General features: G+C 39.7%; 1 protein-coding gene across 2 annotated transcripts in view; it reads left to right on the forward strand.

The window, feature by feature from the left end:
- LOC149318517 (caspase-7-like) overlaps positions 1 to 21,015 on the forward strand; it is a 30,875-nt gene that overhangs the window by 4,092 nt on the left and 5,768 nt on the right. The window contains exons 2-4 of one of the 2 annotated variants that reach the window (XM_089509933.1): positions 18,205 to 18,347; positions 18,860 to 18,988; positions 20,268 to 20,443. In XM_089509933.1, coding sequence (XP_089366059.1) covers positions 18,205 to 18,347; positions 18,860 to 18,988; positions 20,268 to 20,443 — 448 coding nt within the window. The remainder of the gene's footprint in view (positions 1 to 18,204; positions 18,348 to 18,859; positions 18,989 to 20,267; positions 20,444 to 21,015) is intronic. The other variant, XM_089509934.1, reaches the window with a different exon arrangement.

A 21,015-nucleotide genomic window follows, 5' to 3' on the forward strand; every position in this document is an offset into this window, starting at 1 on the left:
ATATACAGCGCGCCCGCTCCATACATGGGTGCGCCATACACGGCTTCCACTTTATGCGGAACCTGCAGTGCAATACAGGTAATGGTGTGTGCGCCTGTGTGCATGCGCCCCACATCACCGCAACCATAAGCCCCATTCTATTGAATCGGGCTTGATTTTACGTGGTATTTGCCTTGCGGGGGGCACGGAACGGATCCCTGCGTAAGGCAAGGCAGCACAGTTTTTAAACCATGAATGGTTGAATCCATAGATAAGGAATCCATGGATATGGAGGGCTGACTGTATTAACCTGATGTTGTATTCAATATATATATATATATATATATATATATATATATATATATATAGGCATCTGTGGTCCTCCTCATGATGCTGAGTTGCAGTTACTAGCATCTCTTGATGCTGGCTATGATGGCTAGGGCTGCTAAGAATTCAAGGCCAATAATATCTGTGTGGCCAGAGCTGCCAACCCTTGGTTTAGAGGTTAAAGTGTTATGGCCTGTATCCTATTTAACTCCCCTTAGAGAAGACTCATTTAATCAACGAATTTAGTGTTATATTTCTCTGGAAATGTAATCAGAAGGTTTTAAACTATTTTTTCAAAAAGAATCACTTACAATAAGCCATCCATAACAACCCCAACTAGATGCTAACAAATGACTTGTACATTGTCCTCGCTTCCCCTGTTTCCTCCCCTTCAGTAGTAACCATCTTTTCCATCCGCTGTGGCAGAAGTGAGCAAAGTGCAAACTCCCAGATAAGGTTGGACTGCAGTTCCCAGAAGTGCTGGCAAGGATTTATGGGAGTTCCAGCGTGGCAGTGTCTGGAGGACTGCACTTTCCCCACCCATGTTCTATGGTTTTATCAAATATGTTTCTTCCGGTAAGCAGTCCTTTTATTTCGGGGGAATAGTGCTTGAAAAAGTTAGAGGTAAGGGAGATGGAGGAGCAAAATCATTATATATCCCTGTTTTTGTCTCTGATATATGTCTCAAGAAAGACATATACAGTGGGCCCTCTCCTTAAACAGGATATCCGTTCTGGATCCCCCTGCGTGAGGGAAAATCCGGCTGTACTTGAGCCCCATAGGAAATAATGGGGCTCATGCATGTGGTGGAGTATGTGCGGCATTGTTTCCCTCCCCAAGTGGCTTCCGTGTAAGCTGCGTAAAATGCATCCGCGCAAGGCATGGGTGCACTGTACAGTCAGCTCTTAGTATCCACAGGGGATCTATTCTGGACCCCCGCGGATACCAAAATCCTGGATGCTCAGATTCCCTTGTCCCCAATGGTGGCACATGCACAACCCTGCACCATCATTGGGGACAAAGGGATGGGTGGGTGGGCTGCGTGGAGGGGGGTCAACATGGGATTCCCAGCATGCCGATGGGAGGGAAGTGGTGAGCATGGGGAAAGGGAGCCCCGACTTCTCTGTTCCCCGGCAGGTGACAGTGCACCCTGTAAGCCACTTGCCTGCTCCTCCTTGCTCTACGGTGGTGGTGACCTCCTGGGTCCCCCTACCAGCAGAGGGCTCCTCGGAAGAGAGGGAGAAAGAGGGAAGGATGGCAGCCCTACCCACTGCAATCAGCACCGCTGCTGCCGCCACCTCCCTTGGCAACCCTCTCCCCCTGCCCGAATGGAAGGAGGCCAGACTCAGAAGAAGAGACCAGCAGGAGGCAGAGAAGGGGGTCACCAAAGGAGGTCGCTGAAGGCAGCAGGCAGGGTTTCCTCCCTTCCAAGGAGTTCTCTACCGGGAGGGAGACCCAGGAGGTCACTGCCGGAGAATGAGGAGGAGCAGGCAAGTGGCTTCCAGGGCACACTGTCGTCCGGAGGGGAGTAGAGAGGTCAGGGCTTTTCTCCCCTCTCTTGCCACTGCTCTCCTGTCAGCCCACTGGAAGTCTTGCATTGACCCCACCCCACAGCCCTCCCGCCCTACCATCCCTTTGTCCCTAATGGTGGCGTAGTCTCATCCATGCGCCACTATTGGGGACAATGCAGGCTTGCTGTCCACGGACACTCAAATCTGCGTATGGCAAGTCTGTGTATACCGAGATTGGACTGTATAGAAATGACAGGCGAGGTCCCTTATTGCATACTATCTTGACCTCTAGAGAGGCTGTAGAATAAAACCAATGAGGACACCGAAACTTCCCAGTACACTGTGTCACTGCCCATAAAGTGGTTCTTGTAGAGCAAAGAAGATAGAAAGGGAGACTAAAGCAAATTAATGCTTCATTAATCAAGAGGTTTGTCACCAGAAGTTTAAATCTAGTTATTGGATTATTATGACAACTATCTGTGTTAATTGGCTTACCCTGTGGCAGGACATATATGTTATCAGCAATAGTCTTGTGACTGGCCAGTGTTAATAATGTAAATGTCCTCATCAGCACTTTCTGCATTTTAATTGCTTCCTGGATTCATTTTTTGCATCTTCCATCTCTGTTAACTAGTAACTGTGTTAATTATTAACTAATACGTGCACACATAACACAGCCACACAAAACTGAAATTACAGATACAGTAATAATCTGTGTATTTGATGAAGTAGTTCATAGTCCACAAATGCTTATTTTATTATTGTTAATCTATATTTTAGTGGAAGAAACAGGCAAAACTACCTCTGAGTATTCTTTCCTTAAGAAAACCCTATGAGGTTCATGGGGTCGCCACAAGTCAATGGAAACTTGAAGGCACATACACACACAGTCTATCTATCGTTCTTGCTTACGAGTATCAAGTAGAATGAAAAATATTAGTGCTCTATTTTTATACCAGTCTTAAAATACTGTGTCATTTCCTTTTAGAACAATAGGCCTGTTACAGACAGCCAAAATAAAGCTGCTTCGAGTCACAGTGGAGGTATGGTGTTTCAATGATGCATGCATCCTAAGAGTCCAGAAGTCGCACCAAAGCCACGCTCCAGACTGGAGCATGGCTTTGGTGTGGCTTCTGGACTCTTAGGATGCATGCATCATTGAAACACCATACCTCCACTGTGACTCGAAGCAGCTTTATTTTGGCTGTCTGTAACAGGCCTTAGTTTTGTTTTTTTCCTAAGGAAATTAATTTTAAGAAACCTATATATGTTATTCCCACTAGATGGCAGACAGAGACAATTTTTGTTTGTTAGATACCCATATAGTGAGCCAAATGATATCTTTGAGATACAATTCCTCTTTACCTGTCACATGTAAACAGTCGTTGCTTGGTCCGGGGATGGAAAAATGTCCCCCAGTTAATGTTAGACCAGGTTACATCAATGCCTTTCTCCCCAGTAGCCAGCAACAAGGAGTTATAGAACAGGTTGCCCACAATACTGAGGTTAGTGTATTACATCTCTTGATATTCTTGAAACGGCAGTGCCCAAAAGATAGTGGTGGTGGTGCTGGTGGAGATGATAGTTAGGAAATGGGGAAGATTACTGTATTAATTCCATTCTTATCTAATTTCAGTACATGTCATAATTACTACATGCTTGAGTATCCCTTATCTGAAATGCTTGGGACCAGAAGTGTTTTGTATTTTGGATTATTTCAGATTTTAGAATATTTGCATATATATAGTGAGATAATTTTAGAGATGAGACCCAAGTCTAAACATGAAATGTATGTATGGTTCGTATAGACATAGCCCGGAGGTAATTTTTACACAATATTCTTAATACTTGTCCACCTGAAGCAAGAGTTTGGGTACACTGAACTATCAGAAAGCAAAGGTGTCACTATCTCAGCCACCCATGTGAACAATTTAGAATTTTTGAGTATTTCAGATGTCCAGATAAGGGATACTCAGCTTGTGCTTTATTTAGAAACCAACAAAACCTTTGTATGTTTTCTGGGACACACAACACAAATATCCTAGCATAATTAAAGATTGAAACAAATGGGCAAAATCCAATTTTAGTCCCATCCAGAGGGAATTCAGTGGGAAGTTAATGGAACATGAATAAATGGTGATTAACAACTCCTGTTCAGTTCAGTAGGTGTATTCTAGCTGGGACAAAAACCAGTGTGTGTTGTGTTGAAGCCTATGAAGAAGAACATTTAGCAAGTCATGAACTTTAGAAATTTTATGTTGTAGGTAAGTTGCATTATTAATCAGACTAGCTTAAGATCATCTTGTTCCAGGCAAAATAGCAGTGGAACAGAGACACGCCATGTTTGTCACAATAATCGGCAGGCCATATGTTGTATGTATCCAAGTATATTTAAATCAATACAATTACATAGGAAGAATTGTCTTTATATTGTGGCCCATATGTTGACTGTGACATATGTTGAGCAACCATTGATATGCCTCATGCTGCCATTCTAAATATACTTAAGAAATAAATTATTTTAAGGCAACAGGACTTTTGCCTCAGTAACGCTGATGTCTTCTTTGCTGTCCTTTTAGCACCAAGATAACATACAATCTACTTTCTCATTTTTGACTGCTGCCTTTTATTTTTCTTACCATTAACTATTTTAGGTGAAGAAGTTAAATGTTTTTTTAAATTTTTTTATTAAATTTTAAAAACACTACACTATCATAAAATACCATAACATACATTACCAAAGGAATTTCCACCACAACATACATCATCTCCTACTTTACATTAACATTCTATCGTTATTTAATCTAATTGATCTATTTGGCGATGATGGCCATCCATTGCTTCCCTCTTTCTATTCCATCAACTCGATACCTTCCCTTATTCCTTTCTCTATTACCTTCCTCCTCAAATACCCACTCTTCCCTTTTCCTCTCTTCCTTTCTTTCCTTCTTCTCTCTCTTCTTCCTCTCTCTCATTCACCCTCAGTTCATTAACTCTTCAACTCTCTTACTCTTCCAAATTCACTTACTCTGACCTTCAATCATTTTCTTATACTCTCTACATTCGTACATTACTTCCTTTCCATCATCTGCCAATTTGTCTTTCCCTCTATTGTTGACTTTCTATCACTAATACGTATTGCAAATTAAATGTTAAATAATTTATTATCTGTATTGTGTAACATTGCCTAGGAATCTGATTGTATTAAGTATAGGCATGAAAATATTTTGTGCAGATAAATAAATTAGGCCCATCTGCGCTTACTGTATATACTCATTTATAAGTATAGAAAAATTGACCCAAAAAACTTGAGTTGATTTATCCACGAGTCAATGGTCAATGTAACTACAGTTGTCCCTCCATATCCACTAGGGTTAGGGGCAGAAGACCCCCGTGAATATGGAAAAACCGCAAATAACAAAAACACCATGTTTTTACTGAGAGGACACGTCTCTAGGTATCTCTGGGTCCTCCAGTGCAACTCTGTGGTTGATGTCTGACAGACACTGACCATAGAACTGCTCTGGAGGAGCTACAAAGGCCTAGTAGAGCATTCTCTCTTTAACTTTTAGTTAAATTTGACCATAGAGTTGCACTGGAGGACCTAGATATTCCTAGAGAGAACATATTAATCAAATCTGTGAATAATCAAAGCTACAAATATCAGTATCAAAGCCGCAAATATGGAGGGATGACTGTACTGTTCTCTCTCTCTCTCTCTCTCTCTCTCACACACACACACACACACACACACACACACATTTATATGTGTGTGTGTGTGTGTCTATACACACACACATAACCATCCCCTAGTAAAAGGCAGCAGTTTAACTCCCTTTTCCTCTCTCATTCATCCAGCCTTTAGTACAAGCACAAGTAGTCATGCCTGCCTGAATTTTTTAAATTCTTAGGCATTGTTTTCCTATGCTTCAGCCTTTATATTCATTACATGCCCTTAAGTTTTACCCTCAATTTATCCACCGGTCATATCAAAATCCATTATTTTGGCTCCAAAACCTGCCCTTGACTTATCTATGAGATCGACTTAAAGTCAAGTATATGTGGTAAGTACACACTAAGCTGGCAATTTTGTTGCACCTGTAGCATGGGCACACATCTCCTTGCATAAATGTACAAAAATCTTAAAAACTGAGAATACATGTGTGGTGTGTCATTCATGTCACACTCTATAGTGGTAGTTCCCAAAGTGTGCTCTTTAAGGGACTTTGGATTTCAGCTCCCAGAACCTCAGACTATTGTCCAACATGACTGAGGCTTCTGGGAGCTGAAGTCCAAAATCTCTTAAAGGGCATAGTTTGGGGACCACTGCTCTATAGGATACTCCCATTTGAAAAATGAGACATGTGCTCCTGCTGCTTCCAAACAGTATACAGAAATCCAAGTTTGATGAGTGTGTGAACCTTAAGCCCATTTATGTCCAGTGAGTTTGCTATATCCAGTTGTATCATTCCACTAGCCCAGAAGATATTTCACTCATGGTATCTAGTTCTGGATCATAAGAAAACAGGGAATCCAGCCAGTTTCTAGCTGTGTTGTCAGTTTCATATGCAGTAGCATGTTTGTTGTTAACTGCCCTCGAGTCCATCCCAACTCATGGTGAACTTTTGTATGAGACATCTCCAAGCCCCTCTGTCCTCCACTGCTCTGCATAGGTCCTACAGATTCAGGTCCAAAGCATTCACTCCAGTTGAGACCACTTTAACTGCCCTGGATCAATGCTAGGGAATTATATGTAGTTTTGTGAGACATTTAGCCTTCTTTGTCAGAGAGCTCTGGTGTCACAATAAATTGCAAGTCCCAGGATTCCCTAGCAGTGTCCCGGGTCAGTTAAAACTGTCTCAAACTGGATTGTTTCTGCAGTGTGTTTTGGGCCTCAGACTTGTAACCTCCCTAACTGAGTCTATGGTGGGATACAAACCGCCATATAGTACGTATCCTATACGTACAAGATGGCGGCGCCCCTTCTACATGGGCGCCGCCATCTTTACATACTGGACGCATAGCGTCCAGACGTGTCGTGGCGCCTATGACGTCGCGAGTCCGCGCCAGGCGCCTCGCGACGTCATAGAGGCGCCGCAAGAAGAAGCTCCGAAATGGAGCTTCTTTTTTGCTCCGCGCGGGAGCCGCGCGGTTTGACTGCTGCAGCTCCCGCGCGGAGCAAACGGCGGCGGCGGGGAAGCGCCGCAAAGCGGCGGTTTGTATCCCGCCCAAATATCTGGCATGCTGCCTTGCACTCTTTCTACTATCCTCTAACTTTCCTATCATTGTATTTTCTAATGAGTCTTCTCATGATGTGGCCATGTTTGTCTTTTTGGTATCCTCAGCATGTTATCCTCCGCACTCTTTTCCAGCATCACATCTCAAACAAATTGATTTTCTTCTTGTCTGCTATTTTTACTTTCCAGCGCCCACATACATACATAGAAATGGGGAATACAATGCCCTGAATGAGTCTAAGTTTAGTGCTCAGTTATATAGCTTGAGGATCTTGTATAATTCTTTCATAGCTGCCCTTCCCATTCCTAGTCTTCTTCTGATTTCTTGATTGTAGTCTCTGTTCTGATTAGTGTTTGGACCTAGGTATGGGAACTATTTAACTAATATAATTTCCTCATTGTCTAAATTGAATTTATGTAGATTCTCTGTGGTCATTATTTTGTTTTCTTTATGATCAGCAGTAAGCCTGTCTTTGCATTTTCTTTGACCTTCTTCAATAATTGCCCAAGTCTGTGATGTTTTCCACTAGTATTACGGTGTCATCTGCATATCTTACATGGTATATGTTCCTCCCTTCTATCTTCACTCCTTCTTCTGAGTGTAAACCTGCCCTTCGTTTGATATTTTCTACATACAACTTGAAAATGTAGGGAGATAAAATGTAGCCTTACCTAACCCATTTGCCAATCGGGAACCTGTTTTTTCTATATTCTGTTTTTTCTATATTCTGTCCTAAGTACAGATTTCTCATCAGTACTATCAGATGTAGGGGCACTCTTATTTCTTTAAGAGCCATTTAGCTTTTCATGATCACAACCAGAAACCAAAAGGACAAATGTGCTATACTGATTGTACAGTTGGGAAAAACAACAGAACACTGTTCACAGCCTTTTTTCTTTACTAATATATTGTACTTTGTCCAGTATCTTTTTGAGTTTCCTGTATTCTGATCCACAACTGCAAGTACATGTTTTAAAGTCCATGTATAACAGACAATAGTTTTGGTCTTTGCTGTTGCTATTCTGGGGCTTTTCTGTCTTTGCAAAGTCTTGAGCCAAATTGCATGACTTGCAGATTGTTCCCGAAGAGAAAGAAGCTAGAAGACCATTCTGTTCCAAGGGCCTGGAATTCTTTTTACAAAGTCTAATAACTGCTTATGATGACAGCTTTTGAGATGTAACGGAAGATAGAAGATACTATGCCAGCTTATTCCTGTTCTTTGTCTGTCTTCCTCCATCTCTTCCTTGGTAGTTAATTCCTCCCACTTTTGATAGCTGGCAAATTCCTGTCATCTCATAGAGAAGCAAAACATTCATAGAAAAAGACTAGGAAGAATTTAGCTAAAAACTAGTGCATATATGCCTCCCCATCTAGATGTGTTCTTCATTTCACATTGTTCTTTACAAAATGAACTCACTGCTAAGGGGTAGCACTACCATTTTTAAACACACAGAATCACTCCAAGGAATCTTTGACCAACTCAGTTTTCTGATACATTCTAATGATTAGAACCCAATGTTGTATGTAGTTCCAAATAAGCTTATTCAGTTAATTGTTCCTGCAAGATTATTTGTATGTATTAAAAGGTGTGGTAAAACATGAGAAAGTCTACATTTAAAAGTGATTTACAGCGTGCTTAACTTCACAATCATTTACATTGTATTATGTGTACAGTATTTTATATGCTGTCTAGTTAAATTTATGTTTCACTTTTTGTCTTGCAAGGTGCACATTTTTATTATATTTTAAAATACATTAATATATTTAAATTTTAACTGGTCTTTCTCCCAATATGAAAGCCAAAAGAGTTTACAGTATTAGTCCAGTTTGAAATGTTTCTCCCCAGACCATAGATGTGATGAAGCAGTTTTATTGTATGTTTCACATAAAGTATTGTGGCTCCCAGTTATTTGTATGAGTATGCCACAGTGTTTGATTAGTAATTCATCCAGTTTACTTACTATATAGTTCAGATTACTTTGTGAAAAATGCCTTATCTAACTGTTCTCCAACTCTCCTATTGGACTTTGAACAGCCAACTTATTTACAAGGATATCTGAGTGGGTAGGGGTTGTATTAGGAGAGGAAAAATGTTTCTGTAATTATATACTCAGATACACACAGTTAGAAAACATCTAAAATGGAATGAACAAAATCAGCTGTAATTAGACAAGACAATATTAATAAACAGAGACACAAGTAAAGATATATTGATTTAAATAGATTGAAAGTGAGTTTTAATAGAAAATTGTTTCAGGATTTTCTGGAAAATTACTTTGATCAATTGTAAGGATATATATCAAAGGTAAGTGATGGCTTTTAAGGATGGTATTGTCCTGTTTCAAAAGCAGATTAGTGCACTTCTCTCTTAGGTGCTTCAGTTTCTGCATTATCACCACACAACAGTAATAGGAACACTGATGCAAAGATATGTTTTCTGCCTGTCAGCAGGAGTGGAAGAGACCTAAATGACCTCAGCTACATGTTAGACCATAGTTAAGAGGTTTCAATGGCTCTATAGAAAAGTCCAGTGTGACCCGTTGCTGACACAGACAAAATCCTTGGGTCTGTGAACACACCATAGCCTGGTTCACTGTCCATTGTAGTACAGTATTAACCGGTGGGATGCTGCCATTATTAGAGAAGATTTAAATCTGTTCATCAAGACAGTGAACGTATCCTTCAGATGCAGAGTGGTGTACCACTTGATGAAGAGCCAAGGTATTGTATCCTCTTTGCCTCTTCTCTGCCCAGTTTGAGAAAACTGAATTTTAACTATTAAGTATAATGAACTAAGAAAATACAAATTCAGTAATTATGTTATAGCAATTTACTGACAATCCCCAGTCATTTTGCAGAATAACATTTTTCAGAAAAGTCTTAAAATAGGTCAGCAGAGCATAGAAAATGTGTTAGCAGGCTAGCAAACACGATAGGTATAGAAGTAAAAATACATATTTCTGCTTCAGTAAGAAAGAGACCCAAAGTATTTTGGGAAGGATGAAGGTCTGTCCCGTTATTTCCTTCACCCCTCCTACGCTGGCTGTCATTTGATTACACTGCAGAAGATGACTGAAGTACTTGTCAAGTTAATGTAGAGCTTTTATGTCAAGATAGCCTTTCATATAGTTAGTAAAAAAGCATTATCAGGCTTCTGTGATGAATCCTAATTAAAGAGGTCTATGAAATATGAGGCCCAAGGCTTAACTAGTACTTTTTGGGCCTTAGGTAAATTGAACATGCATGGCGTAAGATGCCATATTATAGTTAGAGACTATGATGCTTTCATCTAAAAATGATTCTTTAATGGTGCAGTACTTTATGTTTCTATTTGGAAGGATCGTAACAAAGCCAGTACCCATGATTTAGCATGTCTGTCTTGCATATGGATATTGTACAATACATAGATGCATAGGACATGTCAGATACTTATATTTATGTGTGAGTGTGTATGTGTACTTTTTAAGTCACCTGTCAGCATCAGAATAATAGAATCATAGAAGAGACCACGAGAGCCATCCAGTCCTACCCCCTGCAATGCAGGAGTACATAATCAAAGCACTCCTGACAGATAGCCATCCAGCTTCTGCTCAAAAACCTCCAAAGAAGGAGACTTCTCTTAGATGAGGAATATTCGGAAAGGTGTGTGTGTGTGCGTGTGTGTCTTTTAGATACACATTCTCTTCTATGTATTGTACAGTCCTCTCCTTATAGAATGATGAATGGATTAGAATGTTTTGCTTATAATTTTGTTGCACTTTAAAAGTGTCAGTGAATCTGACTGTTGAATGTGGCCCTGACCATGTGGTGGTAGCTGTATTTCTGTTGCATTTAGCTATGCTTTTAGCTCTGCATGTACCCATGTTGCTCATTTTTCTGGCTGTTATTATGAATTTCTGTTGCATAACTTGATGGTTATTTGAGAATAACTCCATTTAATGTCAGCTTGCCTGCTTGTATTTCTATCAGTTATTTTTTACATGTGGAAAAACAAGCAGTATATTCGGCAGTGTTAGGCTCTCCCAGAAAATAAACAGCATATTAAAGTTTCAGGATCTAAAGAGCCAAACATTAATGGGTGAGCAGTAATTAATGTGCCCCATACCTATCACAATGACTGGTAGAAATGTGCATAATTGTTCTAAAATACACACACACAAGCTCTTTCCTTATTACTGCCTGTTCATAAACATATGCAAGTGCCTTCTTGCTTCTCTTATATCAATAATTTTATAGTGTACTTTCTGGCCCTATTTAGCAGAGGGCAAACCATTGTGTTGGCACAGTTGATTGATGAAAATTGCAGTTCTAGAACACTAACAACATGTACAACTTCATGATCAGGCAGTTCTCAGTTGCTGATCTAAACTGTAGATATTTTTTAAATCACAACTAAGGAATCAATTTAGCACCTCACAGTTTCTCAGTCCTTTCTTATTCTTCATTTTATAGCAAGCAAAATCATTTTACTAGTATTCACCATTTGAATGTATGAATGCTTTCTTGGTGTTTTTTTTTTTCTCCTGTCACTAGCCAGAGAGACCAAAATGCAATAGATCTTTCCTATGAGCTTGAAAGGGGTAGGATGTCATCACTTCATTATTTTGCACAAAGGATACTAAAACTTGTGAGTTATATGTAGAGAGAGCAGCTTTAGGCAATACTACACTGCTTCAGATCTGTAATAGGGCCTTTCTTTAGAGAACCTGGAGCTTTGACTGTTTCACCCATTAACTTTAATGCAGAAAACATAGAGGGAAGCATACTAGCCCTTCTAAGAAGTGAAAGAAGCCTGTAAAATTTCAAACACATAGATGTGTAAGGAGAGCCTTTATATATTGGATTCATTTTAAAAAGTTTTTGTTTTACTATTTCAGGGGCGCCCCCAGGCAGTTTAAATTCCCTCTGAAATATTCTATGGATAGTGTGAAAAGTAGGGAGTTGATGATGAACAGCCATTTAAGATCTAGGCCTGTCTTTTGCTCAGAACTGGTGCAAGAATCACAGGTGTGTGCTTGTCCTTGACAAGAATGAATTCTTTCTTGGGAGAATTTACACTATGTAATGCTCGGAAACATACTAAAGAGAGGCTTAGTTTGGGGTGCTTCCCATTTTTTAAAGGAAAATTTGCTATGTTCTTTGTGTGTCTTGTATCTGTAAATACAAACATACACCCCTGCCTCCTGTTAGAATAAAACTTGCTGCAGCTGTAGAACATGCTAACTCCTAAAGCATCTTAAAGAATTACCAGCACCCTGATCTTTAAGCTTGAAAAGTTGGTAAGGGCCCTTTTCCTGACTGTTTAATGCATCGTGGCTTCACTATAAAACAAATGCACTTCTTCAGTACTTTAAAATTCCCCTACTTTACAGCTCTCTGAGTGCTCCCCTCCCACATGATTTCAGACAGAAAGTGCTGGGGTTTTTTTTAATATGAAGTGTTTGTACCTTTTGCCAAAAGTGGTCCCAGAGAGGCTTACAGATAGCTGATTTGATGGTTCTTGCCCTTCTGGGGACAGAGAGGGAGAGTACAGTTCCGCTGCAGCTAAGTCCAAGTACAATAGAGAGGTAGGTGCCTGGCTGCTCTTTTTCTCAGTTGGAAAGCTGGAAAATGCAGCTCTTGGAAGCAGCTGGAGCCCAGGCACTAGTTGTGCCTGGCTGTTCTCCTTCTTCCTTTTTCATGCTAGCATGCCAACTCTTCGGAGAAGGGGTAGCCAAAGTGGAAAGGCCTGTTTATTTTCTCTCCCCACCTCTTGCCTCAGCTAAGTTCCCTGGCTGTTTGCCCCTATTTTAACTTGCTAACAAGCACCACCGTTAGCAAGAACTTGGTGCACTGCCCTCCCTATACCTATGGCTAGGAAGAAAGTATTGGAATAGCTTTGCTCAGGTTGTAAGAATGTGGTAAAACTCCACACACCAAACTGGGCAGCTGGTGTCAGTAGCCATACACTGAGCAGATTATCTCCCAGTTAATGATGGCTTTTAAACTCTTGTTGGAAGCCTTAAGCACTATTGCCGCCCTCACAGCAGGAAAAAAAACCTGTGAAAATGCTGAAATAGCTCCCAATAATGTATGATTCCATATGAGGCCTTTATTCATAAACTGATCTCTTCTACATAGGCTTCAGTCATCAGCGTCATCTGCTTGTAACCATGCTTTGTTTTTCTGCCACTTTCCTCTTTTTTTCTTCCTGTGGACACTGTTAAGCAGGGGAAAATGGAAGAGCTCCACATTGTTTTTGAGTTGTAATGTGAAGAGTCCTTCCTCTGGAATGCCCAAGTACATGCTATATCCTTTCCAAAAACATTGGAATTGAAAGGTGTGTTTGTTTGTTTGGTTGGTTGTTGTGGTTGTTGTTGTTTGCTTTTTAAAAGTTGATTCCTTTAAATTATTGACAGCCCTGAGTAGCTATCACAGAATCTCCTCCACTTGATCTCCACTCTTTGCCTCCTGCTCAGTTTTCATTGCATGGAGAGCTGGAATGGTGAGGCATGATTAGGTTACCTGATGTATATGTGCCCTTCCAAAATGGGTCTTTAGAACAGTTTGCTTTGCTTGAGAAACCTTGAATGCATCACCTTGAATGATAGCCAAAGAGAACCAGTTTAATATTCAGGCTTTGTCCAAAGCAAATGCCCAGCCAAATGTTCTCTGTCAATGACAAGAAAGATTATGTGGCAGAAGTGGGTAGTTCCTTTCCACCATATCCAGACTATTAGCACATGTTTGCATTGGGACTAAACTAAAGCATACATACAGTGGGTCCTTTGTATCAGTAGCGGTTTGATTCTGGGGGCCCACATGGATGCTAAACGCTGACAGTCACACCCTGTATTATTCATTGGCAGTGATGTGAATGCACATGCTTCAGCCTGTGCATATTCATTGAATAATATGGGGCATGGCTGTGTGTAGCTGGTCAAATTTGTGGGTTGGAAGCCCACCAATAGGTAAGACCCACTGCAATATTTTAAATACATATGATATATAAGGAACAGCCTCCTTTATTCCCAGATTTAGGGAAAAGGTGAGGCATAAATAAAGTGAACCGTCAACTGTAAAGTAAAAAAGAAAGAAAAAAGAATGGAACAAAAGAAACAGCCTGCAATCTAGTTAATTGCAGACAGGATTGGAGCCTTTGGAAATACCCAATAACACCAAAAGGCAGTTCCTAAAAAGTAATCTAAGATGTGATTGGTTTATGGAAATATGTTGGAGTGTTTCAGTAATGTTGGAAGAACCAGCAAGAGTTACTTGTAGTTGATGAAGCCCACAGAATTCATAAAAGTTATCTATTGTCATAAACTTCTCCATTTTAGTAAGTAGGAACAAAAACCTGCAAATAGAGTACTTTTTTGCAATTGAAATGTAGTGTATCATCCTCCTTGCTAAATAACATGAAAGTGCTGAACGAAATATCAAAAAAACATACATCAGTGATACATTTTGATTATTTATGAATCGGTTACTTTATAACTTTTGCTGTAATTTCCTGCATGTAAATCAGGAAATTCCAAACCTTGCTGCATGCATTGTAAATTTTCTTCTTTAATATCCTGCCAAGCATTGGACAAGTACCAAATATTTATCACAATTATCTAGGTGCCTCCCAGTAATATGTGTCTGAGTCCTAATGGTTCTTAATGTAGGGACTCTCCAGTACTGTCAGGAAACTTTCCCCAAATCAAGGAAATAAATTTGGGAAAGGTTGAGCATGTGATAAATAATCAAGTGTAGTTGTAAGCAAATAGAGAAGGGAAATAGAAGGAGCAGATCAAAAACTGGAACTTTTTTTACCAGAAACATTTTTAACAGTTGTTCTATTACTTTATTCTGCAACAGTAATGAAATAGATATGTTGTAACTTTAAAAAGTAAGTCAGTGTGGGTAACATGGTTACTTATAATGTGTAACTTTAAATCTGTGCAAAATATTTGTAACCATAGCTCTATTGACATGTTTCTCAAGTACATGTGTGTGTTCAAGTAAGAGTGGGGCCATTCTGCTCCACTAACACAATATCCTTTAGCCAATTTAGACTTCCATGCAATAAGCACAAACGTATGGAAATGAAGATCTGTCCATGAGCAGTTGTTCACGAATTGTGCATTCTTCTCAGATCCCCATGCTCAAGACATCAGAGGCAAGGTATCTAGGCATGTGTTGTCAGCATAATGTCAGCAGTGCAGCCCACTCCTGCTTGAATTCATTAATGCCCTGCATATGAGTAAAGCATAATCTCTGGATTAAAAGAAGCATTCCCGGGTGTTCCTAAGACTTCAGGGTTTTTTTATAGTTTAGCTGGGGCTCTGATTCCTACTAGTCATGGCAGCTCCTGTGAAAAACAGATTTCTTATATCTGAAGATGATAGATAGATAGATAGATAGATAGATAGATAGATAGATAGATAGATAGATAGTATTCCTGAAATGTACATGGGTGATGGTTGCTTGTATTCTAGAGAAGATTGTGTTGTCTTTAGGCATTATAGAATCACCTTTTGAAATACAGTATGTGAGGATTAAGACTGTGGAGGACAAAGAGAATGAAGAAACACACAGGTGCACTGAAAGTTCTCGACTAGCTCCAGTTCTTATCAGTTCTTGTGAGAACTACTGTGTTGGTTAACCATATTAATAAAAAAAATTTCATATTATTAATTTCTATTCTTGCCCAACCAGAGACATTTTCTTGCCTGGAAATCATAGAGACCAGTATTGTGGATCCTTATTTCCTTCTGTTTCTGGAGAGAGTGTGAGTACTGTAACCGCATTAGCATACGTCCTAGTTCACCCTCTAGAACGCTAAAATCCTTACAGCCCAGGCAGCCCTTTAGGGAAAGTATGTGAAGTAAGGAAGGAACAATGGTGAAGACAATTTTTCGGCATTCCCACTCAGAACATGGTTCTCACAGTGGGATCCTTTTCATGAGACGTGGGTAGTATATATAACTCCACCTCCCTATGAAGCTATACTTCAACTTCAGTTATGTACAGTGGTGCACCTAGTGTACTTGACACCCAGCACAGATCATTTTGAATACCGCCTCTTCTGTACAACAACATTATTTTCAGTAATAATCATGATATGAATCAAATAACAGAAAAGAAACTCGGACAGTGAAAATTCTTTCATTGAACTTTGTATATACAACCATGCAAGTAAAAATAAATAGAACTATAACAATGCCTTTGCACTTTATTCCTTGCCTTTCTCCAGTAATAATTCCAAGTCTTTGCTGGGGTTTTTTGTTTGTTTGTTTGTTTTTTATGGTAGTATGGTGTCATTTGCATGCCTTACTTTTCCTTCCTCCAATTTTCATGTCTCTTTCCTTCAAGTCTTATTCAGCTTTCTGTAGGATAAATTTAGTGTATAAATTAGATTGGGTGATAAAATGCAGCCTTTCCTCACCTTCTTGCAGAACAGTGACAAACTGTTCTGTTTTCTCTGTATTCTGACTTGACAGTGACATCTTGTCCTGATTATAAGCTATGCACTAGCACAGTCATTTCTTTAAAATCAATCCATAGCTTTACATGAGCTACATAGTCAAAGGCTTTGCTATAATCTATAAAGCACAATGTGATTTGATTTTCATCTGAAATTCTTTGGTGCAATCCATTATTTAATGTTTGTTTGTAATATTATCTCTTCCTTTCCTCAACCCAGCTTGGACATGTGGCATGACTTCATTGGGTCGGGGTCTTGTGGGGCTTGTTATTTTTATTGTTGTATATTGTATTCACTTTGCTGTTACCCGCCTCGATCCTCAAAGCAGAAGAGGCGGGATATAAATAAATATGTATTATTATTATTATTATTATTATTATTATTATTATTTGGTAAAGGTCTCCGTTTTTAGCATCATTTTTCTTGCATGGGAGATTAATGCAGTGCTTGGTGGTGCAATCCCTGGTGTCACCTATCTTGGGGACTGGAATGTATACTGAGTGTTTCCAGTCTATGGACCATCACTTTGTTTTTCATATTTGTTGGTAGATTTTAGTTAGTTTGAGTGAATTCTGTCTCTGTAGCTTGAAACAGCTCTGTTGGTATGTCATCTGTTCCTAGTGATTTTTTCTCTCTCAAGTGCCTTGAGTGCAGTTCCTAGTTCACTTACTAAATCATGGATTCAACGTCAAATGATTCTTCCTTAAATGAATCTGTCATCCTTTCATCTTTTATATAGTTCTGTATTGTATTGTTTCTATTGTTGCTGTTTTTAATTTCTTCTTGAACATGTAGTGTGTTCTCCTGCTGATGACATAGCATCCCCACTCTTGGTATAAATTTTCCTTTGACTTCTCAGATCTTGCAGAAGAGATATCTTGTTATAACTTCTTTTTCTCTGCAGTGACTGTGTAAACTTTTGCACTGTCCATTGTTTTAACTGTGTTTTGTTTTATCTAAAATTATGATCTGTTTTGAGGCTTGTCTTGTGTAAGGTCACCCAGTGGGTTTTTATGCTCAAGCAGAAAATCGAACTTTGATCTCCAGAGTCATAGTCCAAACCCCCACTACACCATGCTGGCTCTCTAGACAGATGCTAGGTAGTTTAGTCTCAAAAGCCTTTTTAGTTGTTTTGCCTCTGTCAAAGTAAAGTTTTCCCAACAATGTGAGTGCCCAAACTCTGTCTAACCAGAAACGAATGAACAAACCTTGTAAGCTTTTGCTGGCTCTGTTCTTGCTCCGTAGACCAAGATAGATATAAGACCTTTACATAAGGTGTTTTCATTTTCTTTATCATAAATTGATAAAATCAGTAAAGTACAGTGGCCCCTTCATTTGGGATTTGGTTCCAGGACCCACTGTGGATACCAAAATCCATGGATGCTCAGTTCCCATTATATAGAATTACACAGCAAAATTGTGTCCCTTATATAAAATGACAAAATCAAAGTTTAGGGATTTCTAAATTATTTTTTAAAAAAAATATTTTCAAGCTATTGATGGTGGAATCCATGGAGACAGAGGGCCAATTGTACTTTGAAAGCACACATTTTGCTCATTTCGTTAATCCAATCAAGAGCCTCCATGCAAAGTTGAATTCAAGTGAATCTTCTGAATGTAGCCTTACCAAAATGTGCACTAACCATAGGCTAATATTTTGAAATATTTGAATATGAACATTTAGTTACTTTTCCACAGAAAAAAGAAGAATGTACATGAACAACAGCCAGAGTCTAGTAGCCAATATCGAATTGTTACTCCAACATTCCGGTATCTTATGGACTACAAGAAAGTTGGCAAATGCATTATTATAAACAATAAGAACTTTGCAGAAGACACAGGTATGTGCTCTTGTATTGTCTATAATGTAATTCTGTATTGTGATCCTGTATTGTAGATTTAGAGTTTTACTGAATTTTGTGGGGTTTGCTGTCACCTTTTAACTTTAGTAAGGGAAGGTAGGGGTTAAGCAAACAAAAGGCTAAATCTAAATTTGTTCACAATTGCCATGTATCATGGATGCTTCTTCGTTTCCTCTTAAACAGCAGTCAGCAGAGATTTTGATCAGTAAAACAGTGTCTTACCATTACATAGGTCTAAAGCCAGCATTGTTTGGGTTTATGAATACAAAATGAACTATTGTGTGGGTACTACTCAGAATCCCATCTGGATAATAAATAAATAAATAAATTTGTTATTTATAAAATTACTTAATCAAATAAATATTAAATAAATAAATATAAAGTCTCTGTTTTGAAATGTTTTTTTCTTACATTGATCAGTTGGCCATTTGCAACGTTGTAAATACATATACTTCAGATTGTCAGTTCTGGCTATCTTTTTGTCTTATCAGGCATGGGCATACGGAATGGCACCGATAAAGATGCTGGTGACCTGCAAAAATGTTTTCAAAGCATAGGGTTTGATGTTTCTATCCATAATGATCTCAGCTGTGATGATATGGAGAGAATACTTGGTGAAGGTAATAAAAGAAAGAAAGATGATATTGATTTAGACACCATCTTCGCACGTGCCCGTCTACACGGCATGCACCATGATGATGCTTGTCGTGTACAGTGCCTATGGTGCCTCTTTCAGGACACAAAAAGAAGCCCCTTTTCAGGGCTTCTTTTTGCTCCTTCTGGAGATTGCAGTGTGTAATTGTCACGGCCTCAATCAGGGGCGAAAAGGGGCGGCTGCAGGTCGCCCCAAAGAGGAGGTCTGTATAGCCCCTAAGTCTAAAATTATATAGTGACAAAGAAAACTATTTACTTTGGGTGTCTTGGTTTGATATCTTAGCCCTTTGCTGTTTTATTTAAATAGCATTTCATTGGTCACTTGGAAAGCTGAACTCTTTTAGGCTTCTTTTAGACATCCTTTAGACTGCTGCAGTCTTAGGGGCTATACAGACAGGTGGCTAAAAGCTGCCCGTCTTTGCCCCTGGTCGGTACCACAGCAGCCGCATGCTGCGGCACCAACTCATTCCCTTAAAAGAAGCCGCTTCTTTGAAGGGGCGCCATAGGTGTGCTCACATACCATGACACATACCATACCATACCCTTCTGGTCAGCACCATTTGGGCACTCTGATGCCCGTGTGTCATCATGGCATGCCCCATATTTACGGGTGCACGTCAAGATGGCACATGGGCGGCGAAAGTAGGGCTGGATGCGTGTAACCTTTCAGCCCTATCTAGCCCTACTTTCGGGCCCAGGCTGGCACAAAGTGCTGATCTGTTTAGGGCCTTAGTTATAACCAATCAGAATAAGCACCACAGTAGACCACTTCTTGGTTCCAAGTAAGCATGTGTAGAATTGAAATGTGCTCTTCTTTTTAAATGTCTCTTAATTATATAGAAAAAGACAGTCCTGCTCAGACCAGCCATTAAGGCCGGCCTTGGGGCGGAGTCAGGGTGTCACGTCCAGATGACGCACACCCAACTCTGCCGCCCAGGGTGCCATGACACTGTGCGCTGCTCCACACTGCACACGGCGTCGTGACACTCCTCCACCGCTGCATCCATATGACACAGTACTATATAGCCGCAGCTATCATGCTTTTCCCAGGGCACAAAAAGGAGCTGCATTTTTCAGCTCCTTTTCGCACCCTTGAAAGGTTTGATTGGGGCCGCGGCCCCGATCCAGCTGAAGAAGGGGCAGCTGGAGGCCGCTTCTTCGGGACTGTTTGTACAGCCCCATAATTTTTTCTTATGTGGAGTTGAGTGGAATTTCACATTGACAGAAAGTGTGTTTGATTCATAGTTGCACTTGAAAACCATAGCGATGCAGCTTGTTTTGCCTGTATATTACTGAGTCATGGAGAAGAGGGTCTTATCTATGGCACTGATGGAGCGATGGCAATCAAGAATTTGACTGGTCTTTTCAGAGGAGACAAGTGCCAAAGCCTCGTTGGAAAGCCTAAATTATTTTTCATTCAGGTAAGAAGGTTTTCATGCTGGCTGACATATACTAGGTAGAATCTATTCTGAAATGCCACTCCTTTGAGAAACTCCCATCCATCCTGAACTCCCTTCTCTTCTAGTATTCCTGACCATTGGATCACCCCCAGTATTTCCCTAATTTTACTGAAATGAGCTCTCCAGGCTCTTTCTGTTTAGGTTGGGGTTTTGTTTTCAGTAGCATTTGAGCAAAAAAAAATTGTGTGTTATGCCAAAAGAACAAAACAAAAAGGGTGTTCTTGCACAAATACATTTGTTTGCCAAAAAACAGCACAAAATTAATTATTTTGTGGAGGTAGGATAAGTATTTGAAAATTCCTGTTCGTGAGCATCAAATAAAGATTTCTAAGTGTGATCTACTCTAATCACATAAAACCAAAACTGCAATTAATAAGCTAAAACTCAGGTTTTCAAATCTACTTGAACCTAGTCATGAACTTTAAGAGACTAACTGTGCTAATCTCTTTCTGGAAGCTTTGAAAAATCTAAAACTTTCCTTTGTCAGACAAGCACACAGCCGCCAAGCACATTAATGGAGTGCATTCTTCTGG

Source organism: Sceloporus occidentalis, unplaced genomic scaffold, assembly GCF_023333645.1.
Source record: "Sceloporus occidentalis isolate IW3139 unplaced genomic scaffold, rSceOcc1.0.p SCAF_2, whole genome shotgun sequence".
Lineage (NCBI taxonomy): Eukaryota > Metazoa > Chordata > Lepidosauria > Squamata > Phrynosomatidae > Sceloporus > Sceloporus occidentalis.